Below are 19,003 nucleotides of genomic sequence, written 5' to 3'. Positions count from 1 at the left end.
GCGCGGGCTGCAGAGCCACAGGTAGAGGTTTATTCCATGCTCACACCTGAAGAAGGCTCCACAGCCGAAACGTTGTCTCTTTTCTTCTCAGCATGGAATAAACCTTCACTTGTTCCACTACTGGTTTATGTGCTTGGCTGGCTGGGAGGCAAGACCCAGCAGAGACAATTGCCACATGCATTTGTTCATTATTACAGACGTGTGGTGGCACATTGGAGCCATCAGTCACAGCATTAAAACCTGGTGCTGTGAAGACCGCAGTGACAGAACAGTGTACTGTACGTCACAGCAGCTGCGCTGACTGCAGAGCAGCGTGGCAGAGCTGGGGTCGCCGGTGGAGTCCTGCCCTCTGCCCCGCTGTGCTCTGGCCTGTGGTGGAGCCTGAGGCTCTCTCCCCCCCCCCCCCCCACGCAGGTGCTGCAGGAAGCTGGAGTGCTCTCGCCACCAGAAGCCCAACCACTGGCTCTGGAGCTACGACCCCCAGAACCGGTGTGTCGCCGTGCAGAGCATCAGCCCAGCCAATCAGAGCCGGGACGAGCAGACGCAGGTGGGGGTGGCCTCCTCCGAGCCCGTTGGCAGGGAAACCGCTGATGTCATTGTCGCCTTCCCCTCCGCCCCCGTGTAGACGTGGGTTTTGCTGGTTTGACCGTACTGGGGTCCTCCCTCCTCCTCCCCCTGTCCCAGGTGTCTCTCTCGGTGCCTCTGCTGCCGTTCCTCTCGGAGGCGGAGTCTCTCTCCTGCACGTTCGGAAACCTCCCCGCCCAGCCAGCGGTCGTCATGGAGACCAGCGTCACTTGCCTGTCTCCCTCTCCGGAGCTCCTCCCACCCAGCGCCGCAGGGAGAGGTGAGGGGGTGCCCATCCCTACTTCATCCTTCTTCCTTGATTTCTTCATTCTCGCCCCCTCTCCCTCTTACTTTAAATCTCTTCACTCACGTTGTCCCTCAGACCTCCCTCCCCTCTCTGTGTGCTCTGTAACTGTCCTGCCTGCCTCTCTGTCCCTCAGATCATGTGGTGGTGCCAGTGGCGGTGATGTTTGGAGACGTGACAGTTGCCCAGACTCTCCTCACCTTCTACGACTGTGGAGCCACCGGCCGGCTCAACGTCACCTCTCCGTGAGAGACCAGTCTTTTACGCACGCACGCACGCACGCACGCACGCACGAGCAGTGTAAATGGTAGGAAAGTGGCTCCTGGTGAGACTGCAGAGTGGTCTGTTACCTACAGCCTCTGATCAGGGTGCAGCATGGACTCTACTGATCCAGTTCGCTGTGACTGGGCTTTCCTGACCTGGCAGTGCAGCGAGCTGTATCAGTCCTTCATGTAGCCGAGTGAGGCTTGGCTCGGCTGAGCCCGGCAAAGCCCGTTTCCACGGGACACACCTGCACCTGCCCTGTTCCTGTACGATCCCAAACCTTGTGAGGTAAAATATAATTGTCATGTGAAAATTTAAAAAGTGATTGTTTTACACTAGTAGACATGCTTTTTTTTATTAGGATGGTGTGTGTAACGTGTGAGCTCCCCCTGCTGGCAGGTGTGAGTCAACTCGCTGTGAGCTCCCCCTGCTGGCAGGCGTGAGTCAACGCGCTGTGAGCTCCCCCTGCTGGCAGGCGTGAGTCAACGCGCTGTGAGCTCCCCCTGCTGGCAGGCGTGAGTCAATGCGCTGTGAGCTCCCCCTGCTGGCAGGCGTGAGTCAATGCGCTGTGAGCTCCCCCTGCTGGCAGGCGTGAGTCAATGCGCTGTGAGCTCCCCCTGCTGGCAGGCGTGAGTCAACGCGCTGTGAGCTCCCCCTGCTGGCAGCCACGTTATCTGTGCACTCTTTGTGCTGGCAGGTGCATGGCCTGTGTCAGCAGTGTGTGGGGCTGTCACTGGTGTCTCCAGAACCACTTGTGCACTCACCGAGAGAGCTGTCCTGACCAGCGCATCATCTACAGCTCACAGGTAAGAGAGGAGCCAGCAGAGGCACTGCGCCGCGCACAGTTCATACCGGGCACTACTTGTCACCTACACAGCGCAGAATGAGACTGGACACTGCCCACACACTGCATAGCACCCAGGAGTGGACACAGCACTCAGGCTACACGGCATGCAGGGTCTTACAGCACATTGGCTGTTGTGTTGCACGTATTCGCTTGTCCAGAGGTAACTCACAGACATGCTTCCACAGTGGCTGTGAGTGTATTATACTACAGCTTCAGATCCCTGATGCCCTTTAACACGCCAGCCTGAACCCTGCCTGAACACACAAGCTGAACGCTGCTGACTTCCCCAGCCCTTCTGCTGCGCCTGTGCCCATTTTCCCCTGGTGTTTTTCAGTTCACTCGGTAGCTTTTTGAAATAGTCGTTAATCGTTTACTCATTATCTGTAGGCTGAAGTACTGAGTTGCGTAGGTGAAAGTAACAGAAGTTAAAGATCGAGATTGTACACAGGACAGCTGTACATACAGAGCACTGCCAAATTAAAATGAGCTCCTCGACTCCGATAGCGGAGGAATTTTCCGCTTTTCCCTGAAACTCTTCTGTATTTCAGAAATTCGTTTTCTGCTTGAGCGTCTGCATCAGACCCTGCGAGGCCATCAGGATCAGGCCGCCAAATGCAGTTGTGTTGCACCTGCTTGGCTTCTTGGTGTTGTGTCCCTGTTGTCCTTATTCCCTGTGAAAACCTGCTCAGGTTAATATGGCAGAGCTCTGCGCCTCAGCTCAGAAACAGGATGAGGAAGTCCGTTTAATCAGCCTCAAAAGACTAAATAAAATGCTCCTTGTTTTTTTATTCACCCTTTAAAATTGAAAACTAATTTTAATAATATTTAATAATATTAACACTGTGTATTCCACCCCTCCATTGTAGCTCATGGCAAATAGATTAACGTCCTCACTAACACCTAACGCTACAGCGGTTCCCACCGCTCCATCCTCAGCCAATCCCCACTCCCTCTCGACTCCCAGTCCTCCGTCCTCCTCTGCCCTGACCAATCAGACACCTAGCGTCCCCCCATTGCCGTCCCAGCAGCAAATCAGATTGCAGAGTGCAGGTGCCACCACAGACGGAAACCCCGCCTCCGCGTCCGAGCCGACCAATCACACTGATGGGTGGACTGGCTCCGATTGGATGGAATTGGAGGAGGGGGCAGGGCCAAACAGTAGCTCTTTCTCTTCATTGGCCGATGATGGCATGTTGCCCTTTGATCTCTGGGATTCCGTGCCGTTCAATACGCAGGTAGGAGTTTCTGGATCCCTCCCTGCTGGATAGAAACACATGTTCAGGGACTAATTAAAAGATGCTGCGTACGTTCTGTGGTCTATGTGGGTTTTTGTATGCCACCTAACACCAGCAGGTAATTCCAGCTTGCCACCACATGGAGGTAGCCTCCTACAGGCAGAGTTGAAAAGATACAGTACTTTTCTCCCATCCTCACCTGGAGATGAAAAACCCCTCAACCTCTTCACTCTTCTCTCTCCTGCCTCCCTCTCAGAGCTCAGCGTTGGACCCACGTGGTCCCACTTCCTGTCCCTCAGTTTGGGGTCTGGAGAGCTCCCCACTGGTTCCAGTCCAGTTCCCCACACAGCTGGTCTTACTGGGACAGAACCTGGATCTTTTTGAGGTACGTGAGTGGCAGTCTGGGCAGGTTTAGAGTGACAGTCAGCTGGGTATGAAAGTGTCAGAAGAACAAATTAAGAATGTAGGGGTGGTTGTGAATGAGAAGATTCATTGACCCCAGGACCTCATCCAGCTGTTTTTGAAAGAAGCCAGGGTGTCGGCTTCAACAACATGGCTGGGTAGCTTGTTGCATACCCCCACCACCCTTTGAGTAAAGAAGTGCCTCCTGTTCTTGGTTGTAAATCCACTTCCATGTGGTTTCCACCTGTGTCCCCTGGTTCAAATTTGGACTTGTAGCAAATGTCCAAAAGTTATCTCCTGTGTCTTTATCCATCCTTCCTCTGGGCGCCTGGGAAGAGATCCGTGTGTGTCCTTCTCTCCGGTTCAGATTCCTCAGTCCTGTTTGTCCCGAACGCTCCCACTGTGCGGCTCAGTGCTCTCGGTGCTCTGCTGCAGGGCTGGGTCCAGAGCCAAGCCGTTGCTTAGAGTGCATCTGTGTGCCTCCAGGGGGAAGACTCGGGGTATCAGTGTGTGGTGGAGATAGAGGGCACCCCTCAAACCCTGGCTGCCTCACTTGAGGCCCTGGACCCCACGAACCACACCCAGAGGGTCAGCTGCCAGACTGAGCAGGTAACACGCTGAGATCCACTCTTCCAATCCTGCCCTTTCCCCCCTTACTGATTTTAACAACAACCCCCTTTGTGCAGTCAGTCAGCATCTACAGTATATTAATCCCCCTCAGTGCAGTGTTAATGTACTGGAGTGTCCAGTCAGTGTGTCTGTATTAACCCCTCTCTCTCTCTCAGTGCAGTGTTAATGTACTGGAGTGTCCAGTCAGTCAGTGTGTCTGTTTTAACCCCTCTCTCTCTCAGTTCCAGTACTCTGCGAGACAGCTGGAGTACCACGCCCCAGTGTACCTGCAGAGGGTCCAGTCCCTGCGTATCGACACCAGGCCGGACCTGCACTGTGAGCCTCTGTCCACACCTCTCTCTCTATTTACAAGTCCGATTTGTAGTTTCCCAGCCCTCCGGTGAGTGAGGGACGTGTTAGCCTGAGAGTGACCGCTGTCCCTGTGTCTCAGTGCGGCTCTATGACTGCGCGGTGGGCCAGTCGGACTGCAGCCAGTGTGGCGCGGTGTCGGAGCAGTACGGGTGCGTGTGGTGCCAAGGGGAGACGCCCAGCTGTCTGTACAACCAGTCTTGCCCCTCTGGCCCAGTGGACACCTGCCCCAGTCCCCACATCACAGAGGTACCCCGTTCTTTCAATTAATCAATTAACTCTTTAACAAATCATGCGGTGGATTAGATTGTCGGTCATCAGTGTGACAGTATTGGTCACATATTATCTGTGATATATTTGGAGATCTAGTTTAATTTCTTACTAGATCGTGATCACTTTTAGGTTATGACATATTTCCACATCTGCTGTCCTGCCTTTGAGATAGGACTGTTAATCTCCCAGTTCTTTTACAGTCTATGGAATTATAAAGATGTTCCTGCTGAGTTTTCCTCCTTGTTTTTCTGACTCTCTGTTTTGTTAATGACCTGTCCAGATTGAGCCCCAGACTGGCCCGGTGGAAGGGGGCATCGCCCTCACTATCTGGGGCTCCAACCTGGGACAGCGTTTTGAGGATATCCAGGCAGGGGTTACCGTGGCTGGGGTGAGCTGCGTACCACAGCCCCAGGCTTACCTCATCTCCACCAGGTAAGGCCAGGCCCCGCTGGCTGGGGGCAGTCCTTCTGCTAGGCCCGTGTGTGTATTGCTGTCTGTCGTGCTGGGTGGAAGCAGGCATTGTTTGAATCTTGTTGAGACACACTCCAGAAATCTTCCGCTTCCACTGGTGGAGATTCATCTCTGCTCCACACTCATCCCACACCCACAGTCTGCTTTCAGACAGTGGTCTAGTTGCCTAGTGTGGGTCTGTGCACATTATAGAGTTTATAGAGAACAGTGCTAACCTGAGTCTGTCTCAGGGTGCTGTGTGAGTGTGTATTTACGGTGAGTGCATGTGTGTCTCAGGGTGCTGTGTGTGTGTCTCAGAGTGCTGTGTGAGTGTGTATTTACGGTGAGTGCATGTGTTTTTCAGGGTACTGTGTAAGTCTGTCTCAGAGTGCTGTGTGAGTGTGTATTTACGGTGAGTGCATGTGTTTCTCAGGGTACTGTGTAAGTCTGTCTCAGGGTGCTGTGTGAGTGTGTATTTACGGTGAGTGCATGTGTGTCTCAGGGTGCTGTGTGTGTGTCTCAGAGTGCTGTGTGAGTGTGTATTTACGGTGAGTGCATGTGTTTCTCAGGGTACTGTGTAAGTCTGTCTCAGGGTGCTGTGTGAGTGTGTATTTACGGTGAGTGCATGTGTGTCTCAGGGTGCTGTGTGAGTGTGTATTAATAGTGACGGTGTGTGTGTGTCTCGGGGTGCTGTGTGAGTGTGTATTAATGGTGAGGGTGTGTGTGTGTTTCGGGGTGCCGTGTGAGTGTGTATTAACGGTGAGGGTGTGTGTGTGTCTCGGGGTGCTGTGTGAGTGTGTATTAATAGTGACGGTGTGTGTGTCTCGGGGTGCTGTGTGAGTGTGTATTAACGGTGAGGGTGTGTGTGTGTCTCGGGGTGCCGTGTGAGTGTGTATTAACGGTGAGGGTGTGTGTGTGTGTCTTGGGGTGCCGTGTGAGTGTGTATTAATGGTGAGGGTGTGTGTGTGTCTCGGGGTGGTGTGTGAGTGTGTATTAATTGTGAGGGTGTGTCTCAGGGTGGTGTGTGAGCTGCAGCCCAGCGAGGGAGAGACCGAGGGCCCGGTGAGGGTGACAGTGGGTGACCAGGACTCGGACTCCGGAGAGTCAGAGCAGACCTTCACCTACCAGGTAATCCACTGGTAACCTTCTCTCAGCCTTCTCCTTTTCCCCATTCTCTGTGCGTGATGCATGATTTCAGTATGCCTGTCTCCATGCCTGCCTGTGGGTCTGCTCATCTCGGCAGGATCCCCAGCTGAGCGGCATCACTCCGGCCAGGGGTCCGATGGCTGGTGGGACCTTACTGACAGTGCTGGGGTCCAAACTGCGCACGGGACAGAGGAGCGACCTCGCCGCCTACACGGGACACGCCCCCTGTCTCATGTATGTGCCCTTCTGCCCTCTCCCCCTTCCTGCCCGGCACCCCTGGGCCCCTGTCTCTCAGTCACATGCCCAGCAGGACAGCGCCTCCTGCAGGACAGGGTGAGAGCTCATGAGATGTGGGCAGACCACCTGTGGGCAGTTCATTCTGTCGCCCAGCGGTGTGAGTGGTGAGAGGGGTACAGGGCTGGGCCCGGCCCCGATTCTCCTGGGTGCTGTGCTGCAGCTGTACGTTCATTGCCCTGGTGCTATGCGGTAAAGATCAGTTTTTGTTTTTTGTGTCTCACGTGGGACACAGCAGGTGAGATCAGTTCCTGTCAGTTTCTCCCCCAGAGAGGCTCATCATGCTGTCTGGAGTCTGACAGCAGCCCTTCAAGTATAAGCATCTGGTCGCTCCCATTGACGCCAAGATAACAGCGTGGTGCTGATGACCTGTTCTGTTGGTTTTTTGGGGGAAAAAAAAAACATCAAACATTTGCAGAAATGGCAGTAGAGTTCCCAGTTATCCTCCCACAAAATCCTCTCTTGTGGTTTTCTGCTGGTCTTCTGAAAGCTGACCATGTTGATGTTGCCCCTGTTCTCCTGTTCTTGGGGTGTCAGGGAGGGAGAGGTCACGGACACCCAGCTGGTCTGCCGCACCAGCCTGACCAATGAGACTGCGGACGTGGAGGTCAAAGTGCTTTTCGGCCGGGCAGAGAGGATTCTGGGGGATTTGACGTTCCAGTACACTGAGGACCCAGTCATTACCAAGGCTGCCCCTGCGGAGAGTTTCTATGGGTAAGCAGACTGCAAGCAGACCACTCATTAAGCCATTTTGAACCAGAGCATGGACTCCCTTCGTTAACACCTTCTTAACTGGCTGCCAATGAATGTTAAAACGTGCCCATCACCCTTTAGTCACTTAGTTCAATAACCAGATAATGGTAAGAATGGTTTGTTAAGGAATTATAAGGCCATGCCTACAATGACAGAAGGATGGCATTTTTGCTTTAGTCCATTTTGAAGTAGTCTTTCAGAGATTGTAATAACAAGGGAAAAATATTGCTTAATTGTCAGATTTAAGAATTAAGAGCCTGATTTATTGTCAGCAGTTCGCAAATGTGGCATGAAGAGACAGATATATTAACTGGTTATTTTTGAGTTTCTACTGGAGTTCAAAAATAAAAATAAAAATGTGTATTTTTGTGCTGGTGGTTTGGTGTGTCCCCAGGGGTGGGCGTGTCATTAAGGCCAAGGGGCGGAACCTAGATGTGGTGCAGCGGCCAATCATCATGGTGCAGGCGGAGCCAGCGGAAAGTGGGCAGGGACGGCAGAAGCGGTTCAGCCAATCAGCTGCCAGGAGTGAAGGAGGCGTCTCAAACAGTAGCAGTGTTCAACAGGTACAGCAGGCCAAGGCCCCAAATCTTTTTCCTGGCTCAACCCAAAATTCAAGGAGCACTTCCCAGTGGGGCAGTCTCCAGACACTGCATAGTGTGGAGCTGCACTGTTCCTTTTATCCAGCTACACAGTAGAAAAAATTGAGTTTTATAATGTTAGCCTAAAGCAGAGCTCACATAATCTCTTCGCGTTGCATAGTTGTGTAACCCAGAGGTTCAGAAAGGCAGGTGCGAAGGCTTCCCAAAACGTGCTGTATCCAGTACAATACAGCACTGGAGACGAGAAGAGTTGTTCTTGCATGTGGAGTTTGTGTTGCACACTGGGGAAGAGCTGGGGAGCAAAGGGTAGCAAAAAATATAATTAAAGATGCCTCCCAACCCTGAATTTTCAGTGTGCTATGCTTCTAACAGGGTCCCAGGAGCTGTTAGAGTTGTGTATAAAAGGTCCTTTATCCCACACTCCATACAGGTACCGAATGCAAGCTGTTAATGATGTTTTGTTTGTACCAGGTAGTTGCATTATGATCAGTTTGACTTTATCTGTGAATGTTTGCTTTTTCATGTCTGATGTGTTGTTCTTCTTTTATGTTTGCTGATTAATCTTATGTTGTGTATTTTAATTAATTGTGTTATTTGTAATGGAGTTAACCTAAGACAAATGTCCACTCTTAGTGGACAATAAAGTTAATGTAAGAGCTTTTGCAAAGCTTCCCTTTGAGAGAGGAGCTGAACGTGCTTATTTGCCAGTCTTTTGTATCTCTGCTGCGAAGACGGTGGCCTTTGATGAAGCCCTCTGAGAATGAATTCTCACTGTGTGATGGTATAATGATCTCCGTGGGACGCTGGCTCCTCTGTGTTTTAGATCAGAGACTGTAGCTGGTTTGTGTTTTAGAGGCTCAGCTCAATCCACCTGATTTCTGACCCGTGTTGCTCTGCTCCCCCACCTCTCTGCGTCTCAGGAGCCGTGCCTGGTCCACTCCCCTGAAGACATGGACTGCCCCACGCCCCCGGTCCCCGCGGACTTGAAGGTCGTGGGGGTGTGGTTCCAGATGGACAACGTGCGTGTGGAGTTTGAGGAAGTAGGGGAGCGCCCCTTCACCTACCACCCCGATCCGGAGCTGAGACCCCTCAACGGCGACAACCCCGATCAGCCCTTCCGTTTCAAACCCGGCGGGGTCCTCGCCGTCGAGGTGAGACTGACCAGCGGGCAGCTGGACACTGTGAGTCCAGCCAGTAAGAGCTGGACAGGCAGTGAGTGAGTCAAGCACAGACAGGAAGTCAGACTGCTGAGACAGGAAGTCAATCTGTCGGGCCACACATAGACCGTCCTACACAAGCATGCACGCCCGTATACCTATGTGGAGTCTGTACCTGGCCCCGGAGTGTTGAGTGACCCACAGCTGACCCTTGACAATGGCTTGCAGGGCAGAGGGCTGACCCTTGCGATGACCCGGGAGGAGGTGATTGCACGGGTGGGCCAGGAGGAGTGCGAGATCAAGACGCTGGACAGCACTCACCTGTACTGCGAGCCGCCCGAGAGCCAGCCCAGCCCAGAGGGCACCAGCCCCCTGCCCGCGCTGACCGTGAGTCACTCTGCACATCTGTCTGTCTGCGCTGTGACATCAGCCCAAAGAGCACTGACAAGCCTGCATTTGCTGATTGTTAGTCTCTCTGACAGTTTGTCTCTCTCTCTGTGCCTCTCTCAGGTTGTGATGGGCAGACTGCAGTTCCCTCTGGGCTTGGTGCAGTATGACAGCGACTCTGCCTCTCCGTTCCCTCTGGCCGCACAGGTGGGGCTGGCGGGGGGGGCAGCAGTGGTGGTGCTCGTGGTGCTGGTCATCATCCTCATGTACAGGTGGGTAATGAGCTGTGTGCATGTTGTATGTAGTCCCACATGCTAACACACACACACACACACACACACACACACACACACACACACACACACACACACCCTAGAGATGATGGTGCTTTATCCAGACAGTTTAAACACATACTGAAAGCCCTGAGAGGTGTGGACACTCAGCCCGGTGCTCTGCTCCAGGATCAACAGTGAATCAGACCCCAGATCACAGGGGAAGTGTGTTTAGACAGGAATGATGCGGGACTTCTTGACACTGTCCCTCACTCGCTCTTTCTCTGCTTCTCCCTACTGTCCCTGCCTCACCCCTCTCCCCTCTCTCTCCAGGAGGAAGAGCAAGCAGGCTATGAGGGACTATAAGAAGGTCTTAGTCCAGCTGGAGACCCTGGAGATCAATGTGGGAGACCAGTGCAGGAAGGAATTTACAGGTACGGAGCGTTAACCACGACCACGGAATCTTTTCCACTGTTGTGTTATCGTGCCGGTCACTGAGCCTGTAGCCCATGGCCAGTCGCCCACAGCAGACCTGGACTCACTCTGTAGTGAGGTGCACTGTGCTCTCTTCTCCTGCTCTGCTCCTCCCTGCTCCCCCCCCCCCACCGGCTCCCCCTCTCAGATCTCATGACCGAGATGATGGACCTCAGCAGTGACCTGGGGGGCCCGGGGATCCCCTTCCTGGATTACCGCTCCTACGCCGAGCGCGTCTTCTTCCCCGGCCAGCAGGGGGCGCCTCTGGCCCGCAGCCTGGAGCTGCCAGAGGCCCGCAGAGCCACCGTGGAGCAGGGCCTGAGCCAGCTGAACAACCTGCTCAATAACCGGGCCTTCTTAATCAAGGTGAGGTGGCTTATAGTGGTATCACTGTTATTACAGTGGTAACTACTATGTTATTACTGTGGTAATTACTTTGCTATTACTACATTCTGTATAGCTACTACTCAGGTTTTCCATTAGTTTGATGCAAGATGTATGTTTATTTCATTGTATGTTAGATGGTAGATTATATCAGTAATGCAGGCGGATGAAAAATACTGTGACTAATTAGGCATTGTTTTGCACACCCTAAAGACATACAAAGTTGGAGAGCTGTGTTATGTGAAAAGCTAGTTTCTTCCCACACGGCACATAATGTCTGTTCCGTTCTCATCTCCGATGAAATCTCCCCCACAGGTTATTGTTTAACTTGCCGGCAGTGTGTTCTTGCTGTGTTGTAGTGCTGTCTGTATCTGTGTGCAGGTCTTGATAATCCTTCCTCTCTCTCTCTTCCTGGGGTCCTCACTCCCCCCTCTCGCTCTCTCCCTGGACTCCCCGTCTCTCCAGTTCATCCACACGCTGGAGTCCCAGCAGGGCTTCTCTCAGCGGGACAGGGGCTATGTGGCCTCGCTCCTGACTCTGGCCCTCCATGACAAGCTGGAGTACTACACCGACGTGATGAAGGGGCTGCTGGGAGACCTGGCCGAGCAGTACGTGGCCAAGAACCCCAAACTCATGCTGCGCAGGTGAGGGAGTGATACACAGCAACGCTACTGTAGGGAACCCCACCGGACCCCCCCTGTACCCTGTAGGGAACCCCACCGGACCCCCCCTGTACACTTTAGGGAACCCCACTGGACACCTCTGGACACTGGACGCTGTAGGAGCCCTACTGGACCCCCCTGTACACTGTAGGAGCCCCACTGGACACCTCTGGACACTGTAGGGAACCCCACTGGACACCTCTGGACACTGGACACTGTAGGGAGCCCCACTGGACACCTCTGGACACTGGACACTCTAGGGAGCCCCACTGGACACCTCTGGACACTGTAGGGAACCCCACTGGACACCTCTGGACACTGGAGTCTGTAGGAGCCCCACTGGACACCTCTGTCATGGTTTTGCGCACTGTACTGTACAGTTCACACCATACAGTATAATAGGATTTCTGATCCATTGTGGCGTTCTGGGCTCAACAACACGAGTCTTTGCAATTCCCGTGGCTCATGGTTTCTCATGAATCCCTCAGGACGGAGACGGTGGTGGAGAAGATGCTGACCAATTGGATGTCCATCTGTCTGTACTCCTTCCTTAAGGTGCGTCCGTCTGTAGTCTCTCCTCTAGGTGTGTCTTCCTGCCTCTTTGTGCTCCTTCTGAGCCCGTGGACTGTGAGCAGAGTGCAGTGGTCTCTGATGGTCTCTTCCACTGTGCCAGTCTGCAGTCCTATCTGTGTCAGTGACTGTGTCTGTTCTTTGTGCTCTGACCATGTTTGTGCATCTCAGGAAGTGGCTGGGGAGCCCCTCTACATGCTCTACAGGGCCATCAAGTACCAGGTGGACAAGGGGCCTGTGGACGCAGTGACCGGGAAGGCCAAGCGCACTCTCAACGACAGCCACCTCCTGAGAGAGGATATTGACTACAACGCCATGGTAAGTCTGAACTACGCTTCCCATAATGCCTTGTTGAGACTACATCCCCCACAATTCCCTAGTTGGTGGACAGTCCCAATCAGGCAGCATGCACTAAGACTCAGTTCAGTGTGCATCTCAGGCTCTCCACACCTTGCAATTATAGAACCACCTTGCAGCAGAACCTTACTCTGTCCATTCCTGGTGTTGTCGTGTTACAGGACCTTGGGGAAAAGTACGATTTCGGCTTTGCTTCTCTCTGCTATCTGTGTGCCTCTGCTGTCCCCTCTGTCTCAGACTCTGACAGTGCTGGTGAAGACGGGCTCAGAGGTCCACCCCACGCCAGTCCGGGTCCTGGACATCGACACGATCACTCAGGTGAAGGACAAGATCCTGGACCAGGTGTACAAGGGGATGCCCTTCTCACAGAGACCCCACGCCGACTCCCTGGACCTGGGTACGAGAGGGCGGGGGCGAGGAGGAGGAGAGGGAGGGAGTGGGGGGGAGGAGGGAAGAGGAGAAGGGGTGGATCACGGTGTCTGTTTTGACAGAGTGGCGGGCGGGGCAGGCAGGTCACCTGACTTTGTCCGATGATGACGTCACCGCTGTGGTCCAGGGCCGCTGGAAGAGACTCAACACTCTGCAGCACTACAAAGTAAGGCGCTGTAAACACTAGCCCTGCAGTATTGACTACAGTGAACTGCTGTCTGGCACAGTCATTGAAAAGAGGCTGCCCAGCGCGCGACAGGGCACATCACCTGAAACTGCACTTCCTGAAAACACAGAAGAACTAAAACACTGCTGTGAAGTGTAATGGCATCATTATACCGCTGTAGTGCAGCTTGTAATAAAATAGTATAGCGTGCACGTGAACTGTAATGAGCTAGGTCCAGGGATTTTTATTTTGAAAATCCGTTCTTCTCTCCTGTCTGTGTTCCAGGTGCCGGACGGGGCGACGGTGGCTCTGGTCCCTCGCACCCGGAGCTCAGTCCAGCAGGGGGTCAGCCAGGTGTTCCAGACAGGCGAGAGTACGTCTTTCTTCCTCCTCCTCCAGCCCAGAGCTGCAATCTCCTGTGTAGAACTACCTGTCACTATGGACTAATGGTGGTGCCGTATGCCGTGTGCCGTGTGCCGTGTGCCGTGTGCCGTGTGCCGTGTGCCCAGGAGGGTTCTGCACTAGCGGCTGTGTCGTGCGTGTGTGTTCCTGGACAGGTAGTGTGTATGTGGGAATTTTCTAGACTAGTGTGTGTGTTGGACTAGTGCCTGTGCGAGGTGGTGGGGTTGCAGACTACGGACTCCCGAGGAGCAGGGATGTGATCTTGGGGTGCCAGCGGTCTCCCTTACCTGATGCAGCAGGAGGAGGAGGAGGCAGGGATGTGGTGTGAAGATGGGTACAGTGGAGGTGTGATAAAGAGCGAAGCCCCACATGGGAAACCGTGCCATTCCAAACCAGGCCAGGCCAAATGTGGTGTGAAGATGGGGGAGTGCTTTTCAGGGTGGCCCCCCACTCCCCCTGCTTCCGACACCCAGTGGTTCACTCCAGCGTGTCCCCCCACAGAGACCCCCATGCTGGAGGCGGAGGAGGAGGGGGGGCTGCGGCTGTGGCACCTGGTGAAGTCCAGCGAGGAGCCGGAGATCCCCAAGCACAGGAAGAGCAGCGTGAGGGAGAGAGAGAGGGCCAAGGCCATCCCCGAGATCTACCTCACCCGGCTGCTGTCCATGAAGGTACGGCCGGCCCCTGGGGGCACAGACCCCCAGCTGCACGCCGTGGCCCGGTTCTCGCCCTGAGCCCTGCCTCCGGGACGCGGCGCGAGGGGGGATTCGAGGAGCATCGGTATAAACGGGGGAACGGGACCCCCCCCCCATCTGAGGTCACGTGCTGGTTCCACGGCTCGGGGTCAAAGTGCCGTCTGCTGGTGGTGCTGCTTTTCCAGCGGTTTGATTCTCCGCTCGCGGTCTCATCCCGGCTCTCCCCGCACAAAAGCAGGGACGCGTCGTGTCCGTTCATGTCGCGCTGCTCGACTCAAATAGGCGGAGTAAACTAAAACCACTCTCTGTGAATTCAGAGCCTTGGAGTACAAAAAGACATTTCGTGTCGTCTGTCCCAGTACAAAAACGACAGTACGAGGAGCATTCATGTTCATTCAGAGTAGACTAAGCGAGGTGAATTTGGCAATACCTCAAAGCTTTGTACTATTAAATACGTGTGCCATTCAATATTCCGTGTACAGAACACGCCGCGGGTGAGCAAATATTCGTCAGTCGAAACGGGGTGACGCAATTAAAGCTTCATACCTAGAATACACACCGTATGAATGAAATCTTTTACATAAAATATTATGAGTTTTAAAACTGTAAAGTTACAGTCTTCTAACGTGTGGATGTTTTATTCTCCACGACACCTTCCCCTCGATAGGCTAGAACCTGGAACGTCACCATTCCGCAAAGAAATGGGGGTCTCCCTTCTGCGGGGTCCGCTCCGACGCGGGTTTCAGAGAAGGGCGCTCCTGAGCCCCCTGCTGAAACAGATTTAGAAATGGGGCACCTTGAGCGAGATAGCGCACATGTAGGGCGCAAGACCGGCAGTGTGGGAACAGGGACACGGCCTGGGTGTGAACCCCTCTCCCTCTCCCTCCCTCAGGGCACGCTGCAGAAGTTCGTGGACGACGTCTTCCTGTCCATCCTGAGCACCAAGCGCCCGGTGCCGATCGCCGTGCGCTTCTTCTTCGACTTCCTGGACGAGCTGGCGGAGAGGCACGGCATCGCCGACCCCGAGACCGTGCACATCTGGAAGACAAACAGGTGAGGGCCGGAGAGTAGTGATGGGATAGCTGTCCGCCGGGGTCACGTGTGTGCGGGCTCACGGGGTCTGTGTCTCTGTGTGTGTGTACACACCGTCTCTGCTCCCTCCCCCAGCCTGCCGCTGCGTTTCTGGGTGAACATCCTGAAGAACCCCCAGTTCGTGTTTGACGTCCAGGTGACGGACAGCGTGGACGCGGTGCTGTCGGTCATCGCCCAGACCTTCATCGACTCCTGCACGACCTCCGAGCACAAAGTGGGACGGGTCAGTAGCTCCCAGCCACGCCCTCCGTCTCCGTGCCCGCCCTGCCCTGCCCTCGGAGCTCCTCCCACACGGAGGCGGCGGTGTCTGTAAACCGACCGGTCAAGCTGACCGCTGTTCTGTCCTCCGCAGGACTCCCCGGTCAACAAGCTGCTGTACGCCAGAGAGATCCCCCGCTACAAACAGCTGGTGGAGAGGTGAGGGGCGCGGGGCCGCAGGCGGGGGTCTGGGGGTCTGGGGGTCTGGGGCCCCTCTAGTGCACAGTGTGTGCTGTGAACGCTGTACACTGGGAGCACAGTGCAGACAGACCTCAGACACGGTGTAGAAACCTAGATCAGCTGTGCTGTATATATTATTACAGTGTATGCACCTTTAATCTCACTAGACTCGCAGATGCACAGTATATCTAGGCATGAGGGGACCAGGGCTGCAGTGTATAATGTGCAGACCTGTCCTGACACACGGTATAGCCCGGGGATGCAGTATGTGGATTATGCAGGCCTACAGCAGTGTGCACTATTCACAGATACGCACACAGTGTGTCACGCAGACCCGGTGTCTACAGTATGGCGGGCTGTTTGCAGGAGGTACCTGACTGCGTGTGTCCCGCCCACAGGTATTACAGTGACATCCACAGCGCAGTGTCTGGATGCTACCAGGAGATGAACTCCACGCTCACCGAGCTGTCCGGGGTGAGTCAGGAGAGGCCAGAGGGCACCTGCGTCTCTGTCACTCTGTGACGCTGTGCACTGCTCCCCCCCTCCCCCCTTCTCTTCCCCCCCCCCCGCCTCTGTGCGCCTGCTCACCAGCTCACCCGCCTGCCGCTCCCCCTGTGTTTCAGAGCTTCGCCACGGAAGTGAACAGCGTGGTGGCGCTGCACGAGCTCTACAAGTACATCAACAAGCACTACGACCAGGTGAGCCCTCCCCGAGCTGGCGCCCCCTGCTGCTCCCTGCCGGACTGTCCTCTCTGTCCAGGCGGACCCCCTGCAGTGGTCCCTGTGATCAAGCACCGAGAGACACTGAAAATACAACAGAGCAGCATTGGAACCAAGGGCCCAGTGTTCGATTTGTAATGCTGTCTGCACTTCTTTCAGTGCTGTAAAGTGTTGTGGTGAGGGTGGAGTCTTCTCCCGGTCATCATACAGGGGCTGGGGATAAGTGTGGCCCTAGTGCTTGGGCTCTCGTGATCTTGTTTATTTAAACTCTCTCTTCCTCCATGTCTGTGTGTCCAGATCATCCTGGCCCTGGAGGAGGACCCCTCAGGTCAGAAGATGCAGCTGGCTTACCGCCTGCAGCAGGTCGCCGCCCTGGTGGAGAACAAGGTCACTGACCTCTGACCCCGCCGAGGCCCACTGGGGGAGGCCAGGCGTGCGGACGAGACGGACCGACTCGCAGACTGACGGACAGGCTGAAGCACGGCCATCCACGTGGGGGTGGGGATGGGGTGGGGCGAGGAAGATGACGCCTTTTTGAGCGTTTGTCGTCTTCCTTCTGGGCTTGACGTTGGGGCCTCGTGGGCACCTCCAGCCCTTTCACCAAGCCGAAGGGATTCTCGGACGAGACGCGGGCGCAGAGACCCGTCCGTCTCCTGTAAATAGCGCTTGTTGGTATTACCAGAGCCATACGTGCCTTTCCTGTTTCCCGGCGGCTTTGAAGACGCTCAGTGGGAAGAGAGCAGGCACAGAGCGAAGGCGCTGTGGGCGCAGGGCTGCAGGGGTGCCGTGTTCAGGCTGGGCGCTGGCTCTCGTACGCTTGCCGCTCGCCGCGCGGCGCGTGCAGCGGGGCTCTGTGCTAGATGATGAATTCACCCCGTCTGGCAGATGTTGGCAAAAAAAGGGGCTGACCCACATAGTGACTGCCAGTTTATTAAGATTGATGTTTTTAAATAATATATGGAATAAATTGCAGCTAACTGAATGAAATCAGAGGAGGTGTCCAGGCTTTTGCTGTTCTGGAGAATCTGAATAAGTTGGTCTGGGACTCCGGGGATGGACTGTGTTTGATGGCTCTGTGTCTGCTTGCCGAGTTGCCTAGTGTTCAGTAGCTCTTCATTACGGGGCTGATCTGCAGTGTGTTCAGTAGCTCAGTGTTACAGTGCTGGGCTGTGAAGCGTGTTCAGTAGGCTCTGTATTACAGGCCTGGTTTGCAGTGTGTTCAGTGGTTCAGTATTACAGTGCTGGGCTGTGCAGCGTGTTCAGTAGCTCAGTGTTACAATGTAGGTTGAAGTGTGTTCAGTATTACAGGGCTGGGCTGCAGTTTTCAGCAGCTCAGTGTTACAGGTCGGGACTTCAGTACAGAAGGAAAAGAATGATAAGAACAAAATGAAGCTGTTCTATTTATTTGAAATGTATTTATATTTTGTACAATTGTCAGTTAAGCTTTTTCATTTCATTTTTTTTTTGCCTGGAATCCAACAGTTCAATCATGCGGGAAAAAAAATGATTTTCTTTGTTTTAATCTGTTTGCTTACTGAGCTTGGTGTTTTTAAATGCACATTCAGGACTGTGACCTCCTGATGACCCCTGTCTGCAGGGTCAGGGGTCGCCCACTGAGACAGGGTGCTGGGCGGGTCTGAGCTCGGTGTGCAGTCCAGGCCCATGAAGCTGCTTCTGTTCCCTTCCTCCTCACCTCTCCTCTTCGGCGCATCTGGAGATCAAGGGTGTTCTGGCTCGGCGCAGCAGTGCCCCCTGGTGGAGGGAGGAGAGCACCTCTGGTCTTCTGCTCATCCCGAAGAACATTTCCTGCAGCTTCCAGGAGGTTTTCCTTGGCCATCGCTTTGTCATGCTGTGCTGTACCTTCCTACCCTGCCTGGGTGTCTCATCGTGAATTATGTCACAACCCTTGACGTTTCTCCAAGGTTGGTTTTGGAGGACTCTGAAGCAGCAGGAGTTTAAAGTCTCTGCTGCCTGCCTGGGTGGGTCTGTGTGCTGGCTCTGAGCTGCTGAGGAGAGGCTGCTCTGCACCCTTCTTTAATCGCCTCACCGCAGGAGCAAAAGATGAGATCTGCTGTTAGAGGTCAACTCTCAGCTCCTACTTCCAGAAAAGCACTATATAAGTGTAAGCAATTATAATTAATTACTATTATTATACAGTAGTTTTGGATTCTGGATTTATAAGGCTGTGCAGTACCTGAAAATAACACAGGGGGCAGCAGTGAGCACAACAGTAACTTCTCCCTGTCCAGTCCCTGAGCCAGTAAGACCAACAGTCCGGTCCCAGTGTGCTCAGGACAGAGACCCTTAACCTCCTGATCTTGTATAGTTTGCTACCTATGTGTAAATGTGCTTGTAAATACTGTCAAAAATGATTTTTTCTTCATTTTGGATGTATTTATTTACTGTTATTGAATGAAAAAAAGTGATTTAATTAAAAAAAAATCTTTAAATAAAATCTTTTAAAATGCCTGCTTGGTTTATTTTTGAGTCTGTTTTCTATTCAGTGCCTGTGCTTGAGGTTGGTCTTGGCTCGGCTTGTTTGGGTGTAGAAATGTTTCAGCCCCGCTGTGCACTTCAGCCAACCCCCCACCAGGGGGCAGCAGCGCTGCCTCGTCATTGCTGACACTTCAATATTTCAATATTCAATCTGGCCCAGAAAGTATTATATCTAAACCTTATTAAAAACTTTACCC

General features: G+C 53.8%; 1 protein-coding gene across 2 annotated transcripts in view; it reads left to right on the top strand.

Annotated features, from left to right (window-relative positions):
* The window catches only part of plxnb3 (plexin B3), a 47,757-nt gene extending 28,978 nt beyond the window's left edge, over positions 1-18,779 (top strand). Inside the window, exons 6-37 of one of the 2 annotated variants that reach the window (XM_088933903.1) lie at positions 415-547; positions 685-844; positions 1,005-1,113; positions 1,830-1,938; positions 3,005-3,214; positions 3,471-3,599; positions 4,103-4,225; positions 4,468-4,561; positions 4,677-4,843; positions 5,148-5,299; positions 6,334-6,445; positions 6,561-6,697; positions 7,295-7,471; positions 7,905-8,073; positions 9,030-9,260; positions 9,495-9,653; positions 9,777-9,925; positions 10,259-10,359; positions 10,548-10,765; positions 11,249-11,427; positions 11,934-12,000; positions 12,187-12,333; positions 12,610-12,769; positions 12,864-12,967; positions 13,253-13,340; positions 13,871-14,037; positions 14,954-15,114; positions 15,229-15,376; positions 15,506-15,570; positions 15,990-16,065; positions 16,215-16,289; positions 16,608-18,779. In XM_088933903.1, the coding sequence (XP_088790029.1) occupies positions 415-547; positions 685-844; positions 1,005-1,113; positions 1,830-1,938; positions 3,005-3,214; positions 3,471-3,599; positions 4,103-4,225; positions 4,468-4,561; positions 4,677-4,843; positions 5,148-5,299; positions 6,334-6,445; positions 6,561-6,697; positions 7,295-7,471; positions 7,905-8,073; positions 9,030-9,260; positions 9,495-9,653; positions 9,777-9,925; positions 10,259-10,359; positions 10,548-10,765; positions 11,249-11,427; positions 11,934-12,000; positions 12,187-12,333; positions 12,610-12,769; positions 12,864-12,967; positions 13,253-13,340; positions 13,871-14,037; positions 14,954-15,114; positions 15,229-15,376; positions 15,506-15,570; positions 15,990-16,065; positions 16,215-16,289; positions 16,608-16,712 (4,381 nt within the window). In that variant the 3' untranslated portion in view covers positions 16,713-18,779. The remainder of the gene's footprint in view (positions 1-414; positions 548-684; positions 845-1,004; positions 1,114-1,829; positions 1,939-3,004; positions 3,215-3,470; positions 3,600-4,102; positions 4,226-4,467; positions 4,562-4,676; positions 4,844-5,147; positions 5,300-6,333; positions 6,446-6,560; positions 6,698-7,294; positions 7,472-7,904; positions 8,074-9,029; positions 9,261-9,494; positions 9,654-9,776; positions 9,926-10,258; positions 10,360-10,547; positions 10,766-11,248; positions 11,428-11,933; positions 12,001-12,186; positions 12,334-12,609; positions 12,770-12,863; positions 12,968-13,252; positions 13,341-13,870; positions 14,038-14,953; positions 15,115-15,228; positions 15,377-15,505; positions 15,571-15,989; positions 16,066-16,214; positions 16,290-16,607) is intronic. The other variant, XM_088933912.1, reaches the window with a different exon arrangement.
* The last annotated feature ends 224 nt before the right edge of the window (positions 18,780-19,003 follow it).

The sequence above is a fragment of the Atractosteus spatula genome, chromosome 2, assembly GCF_055471065.1.
Source record: "Atractosteus spatula isolate fAtrSpa1 chromosome 2, fAtrSpa1.hap1, whole genome shotgun sequence".
NCBI classification, from domain to species: Eukaryota; Metazoa; Chordata; class Actinopteri; order Semionotiformes; family Lepisosteidae; genus Atractosteus; species Atractosteus spatula.
This window is presented reverse-complemented; position numbering and strand designations above follow the sequence as displayed.